The sequence below is a fragment of the Pocillopora verrucosa genome, chromosome 1 (genome assembly GCF_036669915.1).
Source record: "Pocillopora verrucosa isolate sample1 chromosome 1, ASM3666991v2, whole genome shotgun sequence".
NCBI lineage: Eukaryota > Metazoa > Cnidaria > Anthozoa > Scleractinia > Pocilloporidae > Pocillopora > Pocillopora verrucosa.
The window spans coordinates 16,737,917-16,750,468 of NC_089312.1; the positions used below are offsets into that span (position 1 = coordinate 16,737,917).

General features: G+C 37.9%; 1 protein-coding gene across 1 annotated transcript; it reads right to left on the reverse strand.

Moving 5' to 3' along the window:
- Positions 1 to 6,800: 6,800 nt before the first annotated feature.
- LOC131784057 (fibroblast growth factor 18) lies at positions 6,801 to 12,238 on the reverse strand. Its single transcript, XM_059100845.2, has 5 exons — positions 11,986 to 12,238; positions 11,794 to 11,833; positions 11,535 to 11,697; positions 10,062 to 10,168; positions 6,801 to 8,785 (listed from the first exon to the last, which is right to left on the reverse strand). The coding sequence occupies exons 1-5, from the start codon at positions 12,036 to 12,038 to the stop codon at positions 8,333 to 8,335; spliced, it is 816 nt and encodes a 271-aa protein (XP_058956828.1). The 5' UTR covers positions 12,039 to 12,238; the 3' UTR covers positions 6,801 to 8,332.
- Positions 12,239 to 12,552: the final 314 nt, after the last annotated feature.

Genomic DNA, 12,552 nt, shown 5'->3' on the forward strand with positions numbered 1-12,552 from the left:
GGGGCTTTCATCCGAGGTGTCCTGTTACGGGTAACCCCTGAGGTGAAAGAAAAACTACCCATTGTTTGGCCAGGGACAAAATTGTTTTTCTTGGGACAATTTTTTGAAGGCGGCATTCCGAAAGCCCAAATTGTAACACCCAAGGCAGAGAATTACCCGGAATATGCGGTAGATTAATATTGGTCTGTAAGGAAATAGGTATTTTGGGGGGTTGTATCATATATAGTATTAAAAAAAACCGCCTCGTATGAAAGTTTACAAAGATTTGGAATTATCGTAACTGTGTATTCAGCTGAAGATGCAAACGATACTTTAATTAGGATACAATTTATACTCTTTTTGTTGCTCTATTGAGTATGAAAGGATGAGAATGCAAGGTTAACTTTTAAAAATCAGTGTAAACCACTTCTCTGACAGTAAAGTTATATTCTTTGTGAGAATGTTGTTTTTCTCAGGAAGATCATTTCCGAACTAGATTGTTCAATTGACTAAATAACTTAACCGGTCCGTTCTATCCGTTAACAACCACAAAGAGACTTTCAAACTACAATTGTAACTTCCACGTCAATAATTTATTTTGGTAAGATTTGAGAACTTTCTATGCACCCACGAACTTCCTCTTTTCGCACTAGTAAGCCGAAAAGTTGTTTTTTTTCCTACCGGAAAATTTGGTTTTAATCCAACGCATTACTAGCTGAATTTTCGCGCCTGGTGAGGAATAACCGCTGTGAAAGCAGCCTGAGGCAACCGTTTTGATTTTTTTTTGTTTGCTAACTGATCTAACAGATGTCTTTAAATTAAGAGGTGAGAGCCCACTTTAAATTAAAAACAGTTTTGGGTGGGTTGGGATTTTATGTCATGTCGTTTTCTCATTTTTCACGCGATTGGCCCGGACGTGGTTTCGCCACACAACTCGCGAGTGCTTCGAGGCTGCAATAATAATCTTGGAAATAGTTCTTCGATGGCTTTTCTTTCGATTTCTGTTTAACTAAAAAGTTGCAAACAGTGTCTCGATCTGTTGGGCTTCTTCTATCCTCGTTATCTGTAACCTTTTCAACTGCAATTTCCGGTGCTAAAACGGTCTGAGATATATTTATATTTTTTTAATGCGCCTTACAAGAAGTCAGACAAATTGTCAAACATATTTCTTTTCATTCTGTGCTTTCCTAAAAATAAATAGTACAAACAAAAAAAGAAGAAAGACAACTATTAATTCAACGGTAGTCGGTACCTCACTAAAACTTTCGCTTAATTTGACTTTGGCTGTCCGGCCTTGATGTAGGTGTAGTACCTCGCTGAGCTCTCTTCAAGGCTATTTTAAATAGCCTGAGGGCGTAATTATTATTGAATAATCGTATATGTCATCTTCTCTTCAGTGGGGAAATAATGACGAGGTTCATAATCGTATAGATCACTCACTTTTCATTCTCTGAAAAAAATCGGAAAAATTACAGAATTGTTATAATAATCGCAATAACAAAAGTTTGTTCGTATAAATATCAGCTTTTACCAGAATGCATAAAGGCCTTAAGATCAAGTAACCTAAACGTTGTACCAATATATTTAAGAAGTGGTGGATAAAAGATCAGGCAAGAAATAGCAAATTATCACAAAGGGTTGCTTTCTTTGGCGAAAACATTTGGAAATGGGGAATTTATCATGCAACTTGAGGGCGCAAAATTAATCCGTTAACTGTTGAGAACACATGGCGTTGATATACGACTTTCGGCGTAATTTTAAATTTAAACTGAGAAGTCTGTAATTTGTTCAAAAATTGCGGATCTCTTTGGTCTCTCCGAAGTAGACGCGTCAGATACTGGCTCGTGGAGTCGTGTTCTTTCTAGACCGAACTTTAGACCATTGTTTCCAAGTCAAAAAAAGATAGACATATAAATGTACTTTGACCACCTAGGATGAGGTTGGTGATTTTCACTTTGCACACGTTTTTCTCTGCAGAAGGTCGGTACACCCAGAAGAACGATACGCTGTGTAAACAGGCCATCGAGAACCGAATAACGAGCTAGGTACCACGCGTGTATCAGAGATATGGTAGGAAAGAAAAAATAAATTGGCCATATCGAAAGAGCGACTTTGATCTGGAAATAATAGAAACGTTCGAGCACCTTTTACAGCTTTGCACGCTTTTCTATCGGATTTGACTAGGAAGTTTCGAATCAGCGGTAAGTCAAACTTGCCGCAGGCAAAATCGTTATCGACAAGCCATTTCAATTTGCGGGATTTGATGATAAAAATGGATTGAAATGCAGCCTATTTACTCTTAATCTGCGTAGCAGACTAGAAGGGGAAGATATTTCGCTGAAACAGGTAAGATTTGTGGTCGTTAAAGGAAGCTATCTACCGAACATTTCTAGTGGGCGAAGGTACATTAATCTCCACACCTCTACAAAACTAATTTAGGAACACGTGGGACCCCGCAGTGGAATCACATAGCAAATGTATGGCTTAATGGACATACGCACAATACAGATGAAAGGAGCACACTTGGTGGCAAATGTCTGCCTAAAAACAACCCATGCAATTACTAGTTGGAGTAAAGGAGTCACTCAAAATTGATACCAGATGAGGCTTCATTCGTCTTCTACTCAAGACGGTAAGTTTGTTGATCGGTTTTCCTTTTATTCGATGATTAGCAGAAAACATTTTATTACATACGCGGAGCCGCTTCTCATCATGCGCTACCATGAGGCAAGCTGGAATCAAAGCGCCGAACTTGAGGCCTCACAACGATCTCTCTTTCGATATTTATGTAGTGAGTAAACTGCAAAGCATCAGAGTAATATTGTTGTAGAGCCCCATGGTTTATGCGCTGCAGAGCATCTTTTTTACGCTCTTTAAGGCGAAACAGACGAATTGTGTGGTCTGTTGCGTTTTAAAAGCAACCTGTATAAATGTTTCCTGACGTATTTTGAAAGTCTATTGTGTCTCTTACGGAAACTTTCATGATTTAGTTTTAAATCACGTATAGAGGAACTGAGGTATTATTTCTGTGCTTTTATCACATCCTGGGTTCGGCTTCCGCTGTTTACCAACTGTGTGGTCTAAGGAAACACTCTCAGTATGAAGTCATCGTTTTTTCGGAATTTTCTATTTGTTTCAGGTTGATTTATCACATTCGGCTCTCAAGAACGTCAAGATATTTCTTGAAATTCCGTCACATTCAAACCTGCCTTAAATCGTTCAACTAATAAAGAAGTCTATACGGTTTTAGGCTATGAAATAAGATTTAACCCTTCAACTCCCAAGATATCATTAAGAATTCTCCTTACTGTCTGCCATATAGTTCTTGTGATGTTAATTTGGAGAATTTAGTATTGGATCAACTAATAATCCCCTAATTAGTATTTTTCTTCATTCTCATCACTTTTCTGCTTGATATTGTACTGATACTGTAAAATGAAATTCTGTATTGGTCACTCGTGGGAGTTAAAGGGTTAAACCTTTACCTAAATAATTGCAAAGGGAATTTACGTCGTCTGTCAATTGGGCGAGTTACCTTAGAAAGCTCTAAAGGGCTGTTTGCAGATTTTGTGAGCCTGTTATAAAGATGACGAAACCGCGTTCGATTGTACGGGACATCCATGTATTACCGCTCAAACACCTCTCAGGAAAACAATTTCATTAGTTGGAGGATAATAACTGACCTTAAAAAAACGTGTGGGTCGTATGTTTCGCTTTGTGCGTTAACGAGATAATCTTATTTACATCTCGAATAGCAATGTAACAAATTCAAAGGTACTAAGAGGAGGCAGACAAATAAGTCTAAAGATAAAATAGCTTTTTTCCTTTTTGACAATTTGTCTGCAGTTGCGTTGGAAAAAGTTAATCGATGTCTCTACGTTAAGGGACAAGTCGCTTGACTGCAAGAGAGACACACACTAACACTTTCCTTTCATTACAGAATCTCTCATGTGGCATTCTGCTGCCAAACCGCGCAAACCTTTGCAATTGGTGGTTCATGACAAAAAAATCACAGAAATCGTACTTGTGTGTTAGCTGGTGATGCATAAACCATTGTGTATCGCAATATCGCTACGGTGTAACTTGTGATATATTACCGTGTGTAATCCATAAACTAAGATGGGCCTCACTTAATATTGACATAGAAATAATTCGCAAAATAACGTTATTTCTCTGCCGAGAGGATTAAAAATTAAATCTTCCCGATGCACGACAAGAAAAAAGCACTTGCTTTAAAAATACGTAAATGATGATGATAATAACAGTAATATTTGTAATAGCAAAGAGAACAAAAAGTTGATAAAAAATTCGACTAACGGTGAATATCATCAATATGGTGTTCTTCCAAAAGCATGCATTTCTCAGGAAAACTTAAATTCCAAGAAGGACACCCTAGACTTTAATTGAACCGTTAATAAAGATGATCTTCACAATGAAGCAGTTTGAACAGTAATGTAAATGATAATAATTTATAATTATGTAGCAAGTTTAATTAAAATAACTTGATCCATAATTTGATTACGTAATGATGATATTGTAATTTTAGCATCATAAAAACTTAAATAATCGAAGGGTGATCATGAAATATTGCGGGTAAATTACACGATCTGATCCGAGCAGAATTAAGTTATATCTCATGATGATTCAATTTGTGGCTGCAATCATTTACAGTGATATTTAAATCACGGATACTTAGCCGAAAGGTCCGTTGAAATCACATGGAGAATGATTGTTATGATGATGCCACAAAAACTCCGAAGCAAATAAACAAACTAATTTACAATCACATTTAGCGTTAGAGTACAATTACTCACCAAGAATATTTTGACGCCAGATGACTTCTTGTTTTCCCATAATTGACCGAAGATACCTGCTTAAAGTCTAACAAAACCACCGAAACCACCTTGTGAAGCAAAGAAACGACCGTGACACACCGCGTCTCATTTTCCCGCTCATTTTTAGACAGAAGTCACGCGGGATTTTTAGGCCAATCAACAGAAGCCATTTCATGACTAGTCTCCAGTTTCCAATACAGAATTATGCTATGGGCACAAAACTGATCACTTTTCTGACTCTCCTGTTAATTTTTTGTGTACATACAACATCAAACCGATGATTTGATGCGAAGAAGAAAAATATGAATGTATTTGTAGCCGGACACGAAAAACATCGCTTTTAAGACTTTGCAATATTCAAAATTCTGTTAGACATTGCGAATCTTTCAACTACTTAAATATCACAAAAAAATTTATATTGTAAAGGATACCATAGAGTACCGAAATCTTTCTTTTCAACGGGGTATATAAAACATTTTGAAGCTCATAATTTACCAGCCGATCCAAACTTTAGAGCTAAACTTGTGAGTTATCAAAATTCTGTGTCGTAAAAGATCGCGTGATCAAGAGACTAACCCTATAATTTCAGTCTCTGCGATCGTTTCTTACGAGCACTCGCTACAAATGTGGCAGGAAAATTAATCGACATGACTCCAAGCTATTGGATTGTAAAACGTAAAACAAAGATTGAAAAAATCAGAAATCAGAAATCAAAATCAGGAACTCTATTAGTTAACTCTATTTCTCCTTAGAAAGATAGGTACCCGTATAAATGCGACCCCTAATCTACTTTTTTTCTAAACAAGCAAAAGTCTCTAGGAAATATTACCTAAGGTTTTCCATAAGCTCGAACTCTTGAATCTTCCTCACTGTGAGAAGTATTCGCGCGACTCGCGTGCGGCTCTTTCTTACTACTCGTCGTACGATTCGGAATTAAACGACGTGTTCTCTCGCTTGCACTCTATTCTTCAGCGTTGAAAATTTAGTTTTGCTTCGGGTATTTCAAGGCAAGCTGTTGTGGTAGCTGCTTTTTGCTCAACTTCTTCCCATCTACAAGCATACGTCATCTCTCCAATACTCCAGGTAATTAGCATTTTGACCAGCACGTGCAAAATTTAGTGCACGCACTCTAGTAGAGAACTTTCGTCTGAATTCCCTTTATGAATTTTAAAGATCGTTGGAAGTAAAAAGATACAGGGCTCTGATTCCTTGTTTTGACATCTACAATTCCGACGAAAGAGAGGAAAATGAGATTATTCTCCGATGATAATTTATTCCACTTTTACCTCGTTTCATTGTCAAAAACATTTCCCTTGTATTTCGTTCCATTTTATTTTTCTATCATTTCGTCTTTGTTTTGCTGGTTTTTTTTCTAGTGGCAAATAAATCACGTATTAATATAGCAATATGAAGCTCGAGATTTACTGAGATAAGCGAACAGTGCTTGGCAAGCCCCGCATAACACTATTTCATGGAACCGGCTCGCAATTGTTTAAACAACTAACAAGACTCTACTTAGAAATGTTATACATCAAGGTTATCAGTTCCGTCCACTTTCAGCGCGCGCGTATGTATTTTGTCTCTTTCCACCCACCAATTTCAGGTTTTTTTTTTTAAGCTCAGCCGGCTCTCCTGTTCTCCGCCGGTTCCAGAGGTAGGAAAGGGGAAAGAAGTTTCGGTAAACGCAAGAGGAAATGCCCTGATGTCTTTCGTTTAAATAAAAGATGTCATGAAAGCTTACTAAGATGGCATACGACACAATACTTCTTATTGTGGCCGGTAATTTCTAGACGGTGAGAATGAGAAAGTCATTCCTTGAACAACTCCCTATATATTCATTCACTGATCGAGGATTTTTATCAGTTTTAAGCCATTCAACTCAACAGACTCTCTGAAAAGAGTGCATGCAGGGTTGAAAACCACTGCATGCAATGTCATGATTCTACTGCCTTGTAAAATGAATGGTGCTCACATGAAGTTGTTAACTGTAACTTTAATTCAAAATTAAATTTTTTACTCGCATTTCAGCGCAAATGTTGTCCTGTCGATGTAAATGTATTGAATATATGTACAAAGAAAAATTTAATTAATAAGTCATGCATGTAAGTCTCAAAGTAATACAAAATTGAATGAAAGTGGATACAATAACATCAGTACTTTTCCTACCAGTCTTTGGACACGAATACTTTTCCTTGAGTTATTATAGAAAAAATATATCCTCTTGCTTGTATTACTCAAAATCTTCTTCAATATGTACTCCTAGTAATTCATTGAGATGCTTCCATTTCTAATTATTGGGTTGAATTTACAGACATTTAGAAAAAAAAAAAAGGCGTGGATACTAGTAAATTTGAATGACGACTAAGCCACTGGCGAATAAGGATCGATCAGATTATTTCACTGTAAGAGAATAATCGGCCCACTTTTTGCTTTTAATCGCCATAAATTGTTCCCGTTACGTTTGGGTAGAGGTTAAAACTGCTTTCAACTGAGATCCTTCGACAGTTAATCAAAGGCTGTTACGATGAAGTGTCAACAAAAGTATTTATTTTCAGCGGTAGTGCTGCCGTCGAAGCAATTTCTGCCCGTTATTCAAACTTGGAAATAACCGAGGGTCCTTCTAACCATAAATAATTAAAACTGGTAGCTGTTTTTTACTTTTTGTAAAGAAAAAAGATGTCAAACTAACCACGTCTCTATTTTTCTTGCGTCTCGCGTGACTGACCTTGAGCACACATCGAAATTTGTCTCTAGTCTGATGTAAACCTGTTTAAGACTTAATAACACGTGACACCACTAACATTTTCCTTAATTTACGGCTCGCAGATTTGATATTTTCGAATGATTCAAGCCGAGGATATTCAGCTACAAAAAATGAGTTGCTGAATAAAAGCTTACTGTATTTATTCGATTAAACGCCACGGCGTTTATTAAATTTTTCGCGACTTGAGGGCGCGCTTATACAAGGGCGGCGTTTATTTAGAATCCAATTTATTTCTTTCAAACAACTGTATGATAACTAACCATTTAATTTAAAAAACAGAAACATTTTTTGGTGCTTGTCTAAAGAGTCATCTCACGATTTGCATGTTAAGACTGCTGCAATACGTAAAGTGAATAAACATCCAATGTCGGATATGCTATCACGACATCAGAACTGGTACATTAATAAAAATTGTGTCTGGTTCACTCACTGGTTCAATTTTTCCAACTGCGATCGAAGCAATGATCGCTGTGTGCTTTTTGAGTCTATTATTCCAATAAACACCGCACCATGCTGCGGCGTTTGTTCGAGGGCGGCGTTTAATCGAATAAATACGGTAGACGAACGAAGGAATGCTTCAGTCTAACGTTCAAGCGCAATTCGCTTGCAGAATACATGTTGAAAAAATAAATTCAAGAAAACCTGAAAAGTGAACGAAGTAAGTGGGTCCTATTAATGACTAGGGGATATCTGCAAGAGATAAATTCAAGTATCAGCTACATTTAAGAGGAGCAAGTTCACCAAATGGTGATACTTAAAATTTCTCTTTTCTCCTTTCTCTCCATTGTTCTTTACGAAGTAACTTCAACAGTCTCTTCTCAGATCGCAATTTCATTTTTTTCTCTCTCCTCTTAATCTTTGCTTTCCGTTTCCACGACCCTGAACTGTACCCAGGGTGTGGCATTTTTCTCGGCTTCTCCTTGTTCTCGCCTCCTTCCCTTGCTCTGTAGGCACGTAGGAGCTGCTCGATATGGTCACGGAGCCCATGATAGAGCGCCTCGCGGACATTTTTTGTTTGAATAATGATCTTAGAAGCTCGTTCAATGAACTGAGCGTTTCTTTGGCCTCTTCGTGCCTTGTGCCCAGGCCTCATTTTGCCCTTCTTGGACACTGCTATTGTCCAACTCTCGTTGTAAGCTGAAAGAAATTCTGTGTAATGGTTTTCGGCGTACTTCTCGTAAAACACGCACCTTTTGGACTTTGTGGCCTGCAAGAAATGGTATCTCGTTGGTTACTCTGTCTCACTGGATTACACGTAATTCAACGCCGACTCTCAAGGTGGGCCACGTCGAGACCTGACGGGAGGGTAAGTTGGGGGGGGGGGGGGAGGGGGAGAGAGAGGAAGTGATCTGCTTAGCACAGGTTTATTTAAATGGAGCTTTTGTGATAAGAAGTGATCAACTTTCGATTCCGAGTTCATCCTTGAATCACAAATAACCAGTCGTGTAGCCTCGTGAAAAAGACTCGAATGATCGTCTATCTGTCGCTGAGGAGTTTGGAACCTGAACCTTGGTCCGAAGCCAAGATGTGTCGAGCTCGCCTTCGTTTTTTTAATCGTTAAGATTAATTAGGACCTGAAGAAAAGTACGACAGTCATGCCAATCAACAATACGTTAAAAAAACAGTGGTTTGAAGTAGAAAGAATTCTGTATAAAGCACGCCCCAGCTATAACAAAGGAATAAATTCTACCTTTTTTAGAGTCTCTTTCACGGGAAAAGTCAATTAAGTAAGTTAATTGGTTTTCTGAGTTTAAAGACTTTCATCTATTTTATTGGTTTAGTGAGATTAGAAATTTTTTAGGGAAATTGATATTGATAAGGATGTAATCCTCTGGGCGTCTCCGTGTCAAAGCTACTCAACAAAAAACATTTATCCATTTTCTGATCTCCGCAGACTACGCGAAATTTAGCTCATTTTCTTTCAAATAAGCAGTCTGAAAAGGCTGGGATGGCGACAGATTGACTGAAAAAAAAACGTTTAGTTATAGCGTTTTTGGAAGACAAAAAAAAACACAAAAAAAATCGTTTTGCATGAAAACCGTGAAAGTAAAAATTTTTAAAGAAGATAATTTGGTAGTTCAGCTGGCCATACACGTTTTGACGTGTTCAAGAAATCCCTTTGACTCTCCTTTGTCCTTTATACAGGGAATTTTCCCAAGCGTGGGTTATATTGACAAAGTGTCACTCAAGTCCAAACATGCGGACATATTGACGCTAGTTAATTCGTTAACGTTGCTGGGAATGGATGGAAACGATTTTTTAATCAAACTTGACTTGGTTTAAATAAAACACGCTTGGAATACCAGAATAATAATTTTGGTATACGCCATTCTTAGGAATTTCCTTTCTGTGAACGTTTTCAATGCAAATTTGTTCTACTCCCATGCTTTTAATCCTACCTATTAACAAAGAATACACAGTATTCTGTAAACATTTGGCGCATAAAATAATGAAATGACCATAAGCAATAAGAGCTACCTTACCCTTCTTCCGATCAGCGAAGCGTTCCTTTTGACGCATAAGTAGTAATTTGTCAGCGCTCCACGAATCCGCACCCGTCCAAAATTGTCTGACTCGATGACCAGCTTGGCTGTCAAGGAAAAGAGAGCAGAGACCGGTTAGCGGCAGGTTCCAATTCGTCAAACAGCTCGTTTTGTTTGTTTACACAAGATAAATTCAGAAAATTCTTTCGGAAACTTTTATATTGTGTCTAAGCAAAGTTTAATTTATGATGCGTGTAACAATTTATCAACCTGGGATAAAACTCTTCGTAATCTCTCACGCTGACTTTACGTTATAATCATTTACATTCTACACAGTTTGTACTGAGTGAATCCGTGTCTATTCACGGTCCAAAGCTGCTAGCTTTTTCCTGCTTGAGTCAATTCAATTCACTTTAATATAGCTACGGCAAGCACCTTTTTCGGCAAGAGGACCCATCTCAACTGTATTCAGAAAAAGAAGACCAAGTAAATTTTATTGGTTGCGAGACCCCCAAGGCCGACAATCTTGCACTAAAAGGCTTGATTGGGATCTCATAAAACTATCAACAGTAAAGCCTGGCGCCGCTAAAGCACAAACAATCGCTGACTGGACATAAATAGATTAAATTCCTAGCTTATGCGATGACTTTAATGTTTCTGTTAGGATTAGTCGTTTTGCCGCTAATAAGGCTCGCAGTTGACAGTGTGCACTGTTCACGATCACCGGTTATGCATCCTGTTCTATCAAGGCATAAAGTAAACTGTAAACTTCGCGTGTATACTTTCTGCTACAATATTAATGCTAGCAGTAACTTTTAACATTACTCTGCTAAAATATAACCCATATCAATCCCAGTTAAGCGCTTGCGAATCGGTTGAGTAAGGTATTTTTCACACCAAACGTAACTGTAGGAATAAACTCACAGAAAATTTAAGAGCATTTCGTTTTAAAATGACCTTGTATCTTAGACTACAAAGCCCTACGACTGAATAAGAAAAAATCAAAAGATGACACACAAAATGAAAATAGATTTCAGAGATAAGTTGTTTGAAACTCGAATGGTATAGCTCAGTTACGATCCGATTAATTGCCTCTTGTAAAAATGTGTGAAAAGCAAGATATTATACGCTGCCATGATACTTAAGTCAGTTTAATGGTCGATGTAATCTCCTTAACTCGTGTGGCGCCATTCATTGGCAACAAGTTAAAAGAAACAAAAGCTTTATTACAGTCTTAACCCTTCAAACTTTCCTCGAATGTTATTACAATAATATAAGTCGATTAAGACAAGACTGCAACAACTTTAACAGCAAAATACCTGCTTCAGATACAGCGTGTTGGCGCGTAGCGTGAACAAAGACCTTAAGTTGATAAATTCAGTGAATGTTGCAGGACTCGCTTATTGTCAGCTTATTTCCTAGAAATATTGATCCTGCCGTTCATAACTCGAAGGATACAGAGGCTTTACCAACCGTATTTATCGCCATCTCTTCCCATTGCGTCGATGTGTTTACCATTAATGCGAAGGTGGCTTCTGCTTGCCCTTGAATACAGTTGTGTTTCCCGGTGAAATGGCAGGCTTCTTGTATCGCTTCTTCTCCTCTCCGCCCTAACATGATCTTTGAAGATGTTGGCCTGTGGTTAGCATTATAGACACGATAATTAACAATAAACTTTTTAGTAGTATCCACCGAAATAAAGACAGCATCAAAATCAACTCAATTCTCATACCTCCTGACCTCGTCCCAGAATGAAGGTGATCCAACAAATCCTAAACAAAGGGAACGTTTAAACTGGTTTTACGGAGGCGAATAAATACCTTGAATCTACTTTGCGATGGTTTTTTTTGCCTTGGATATGAAATCATCCAAGTATATAGAGAATTACTCATACAGTTCCAATGGATCGCGGCTTCATACTCACATAGAAAATAACAGCATGTCAGACTTAACTGTCGCCGAAAGCTTTGATCTCATTTTGACTCAATAGGGAACACGCACTGCAAACCGACTGAGAAAAATACAACGAATAGGAGATAAAAATGTCCAGCATTCCAAAAACCCACAATACTTGATCTTCTTTCAATTATACCCTCTGAGTTCGACCGCAAGGAAGCTGCCTTTCTATTTTGTGTCGTTTTTGTTCCATTAAAACGTGGTGAGGGTTTGTATGTACCATTTTTGATATGCAGATAACAAAATTAATTAAGGTAATCGCTTACAATTAGAGCTGCGGTAGGTGGGCATGTCTGGGTGTCTTAAATAAACAACACCAGCGAAATAGAACAATTGAGTTGTCACATAACGCCGAGACGTTTTACAAGGCTTTTACCTTAGAGCGCTTAAAGGCGAAAATTCAGATTTGAATCCTGAGCTCAAAACGCCAGATCCTAAAGTCACAGCATTAAAAGATGGGCTAAATAATCCCATTCACGAATTGCTTAAGGTGGGCGTGACGGGGGAGCGTTAGATGAATGTTATTGTATCATCA

What these genes read in the sequence shown, in the direction of transcription:
- LOC131784057 (XM_059100845.2), bottom strand. Translation starts at nt 12,038, where the DNA reads ATGAGATCAAAGCTTTCGGCGACAGTTAAGTCTGACATGCTGTTATTT. An exon ending in GACATGCTGTTATTTTCTAT is followed by an intron (nt 11,834 to 11,985) that starts GTGAGTATGAAG and finishes CCCTTTGTTTAG; the next exon opens with GATTTGTTGGATCACCTTCA. An exon ending in TTCTGGGACGAGGTCAGGAG is followed by an intron (nt 11,698 to 11,793) that starts GTATGAGAATTG and finishes TGCTAACCACAG; the next exon opens with GCCAACATCTTCAAAGATCA.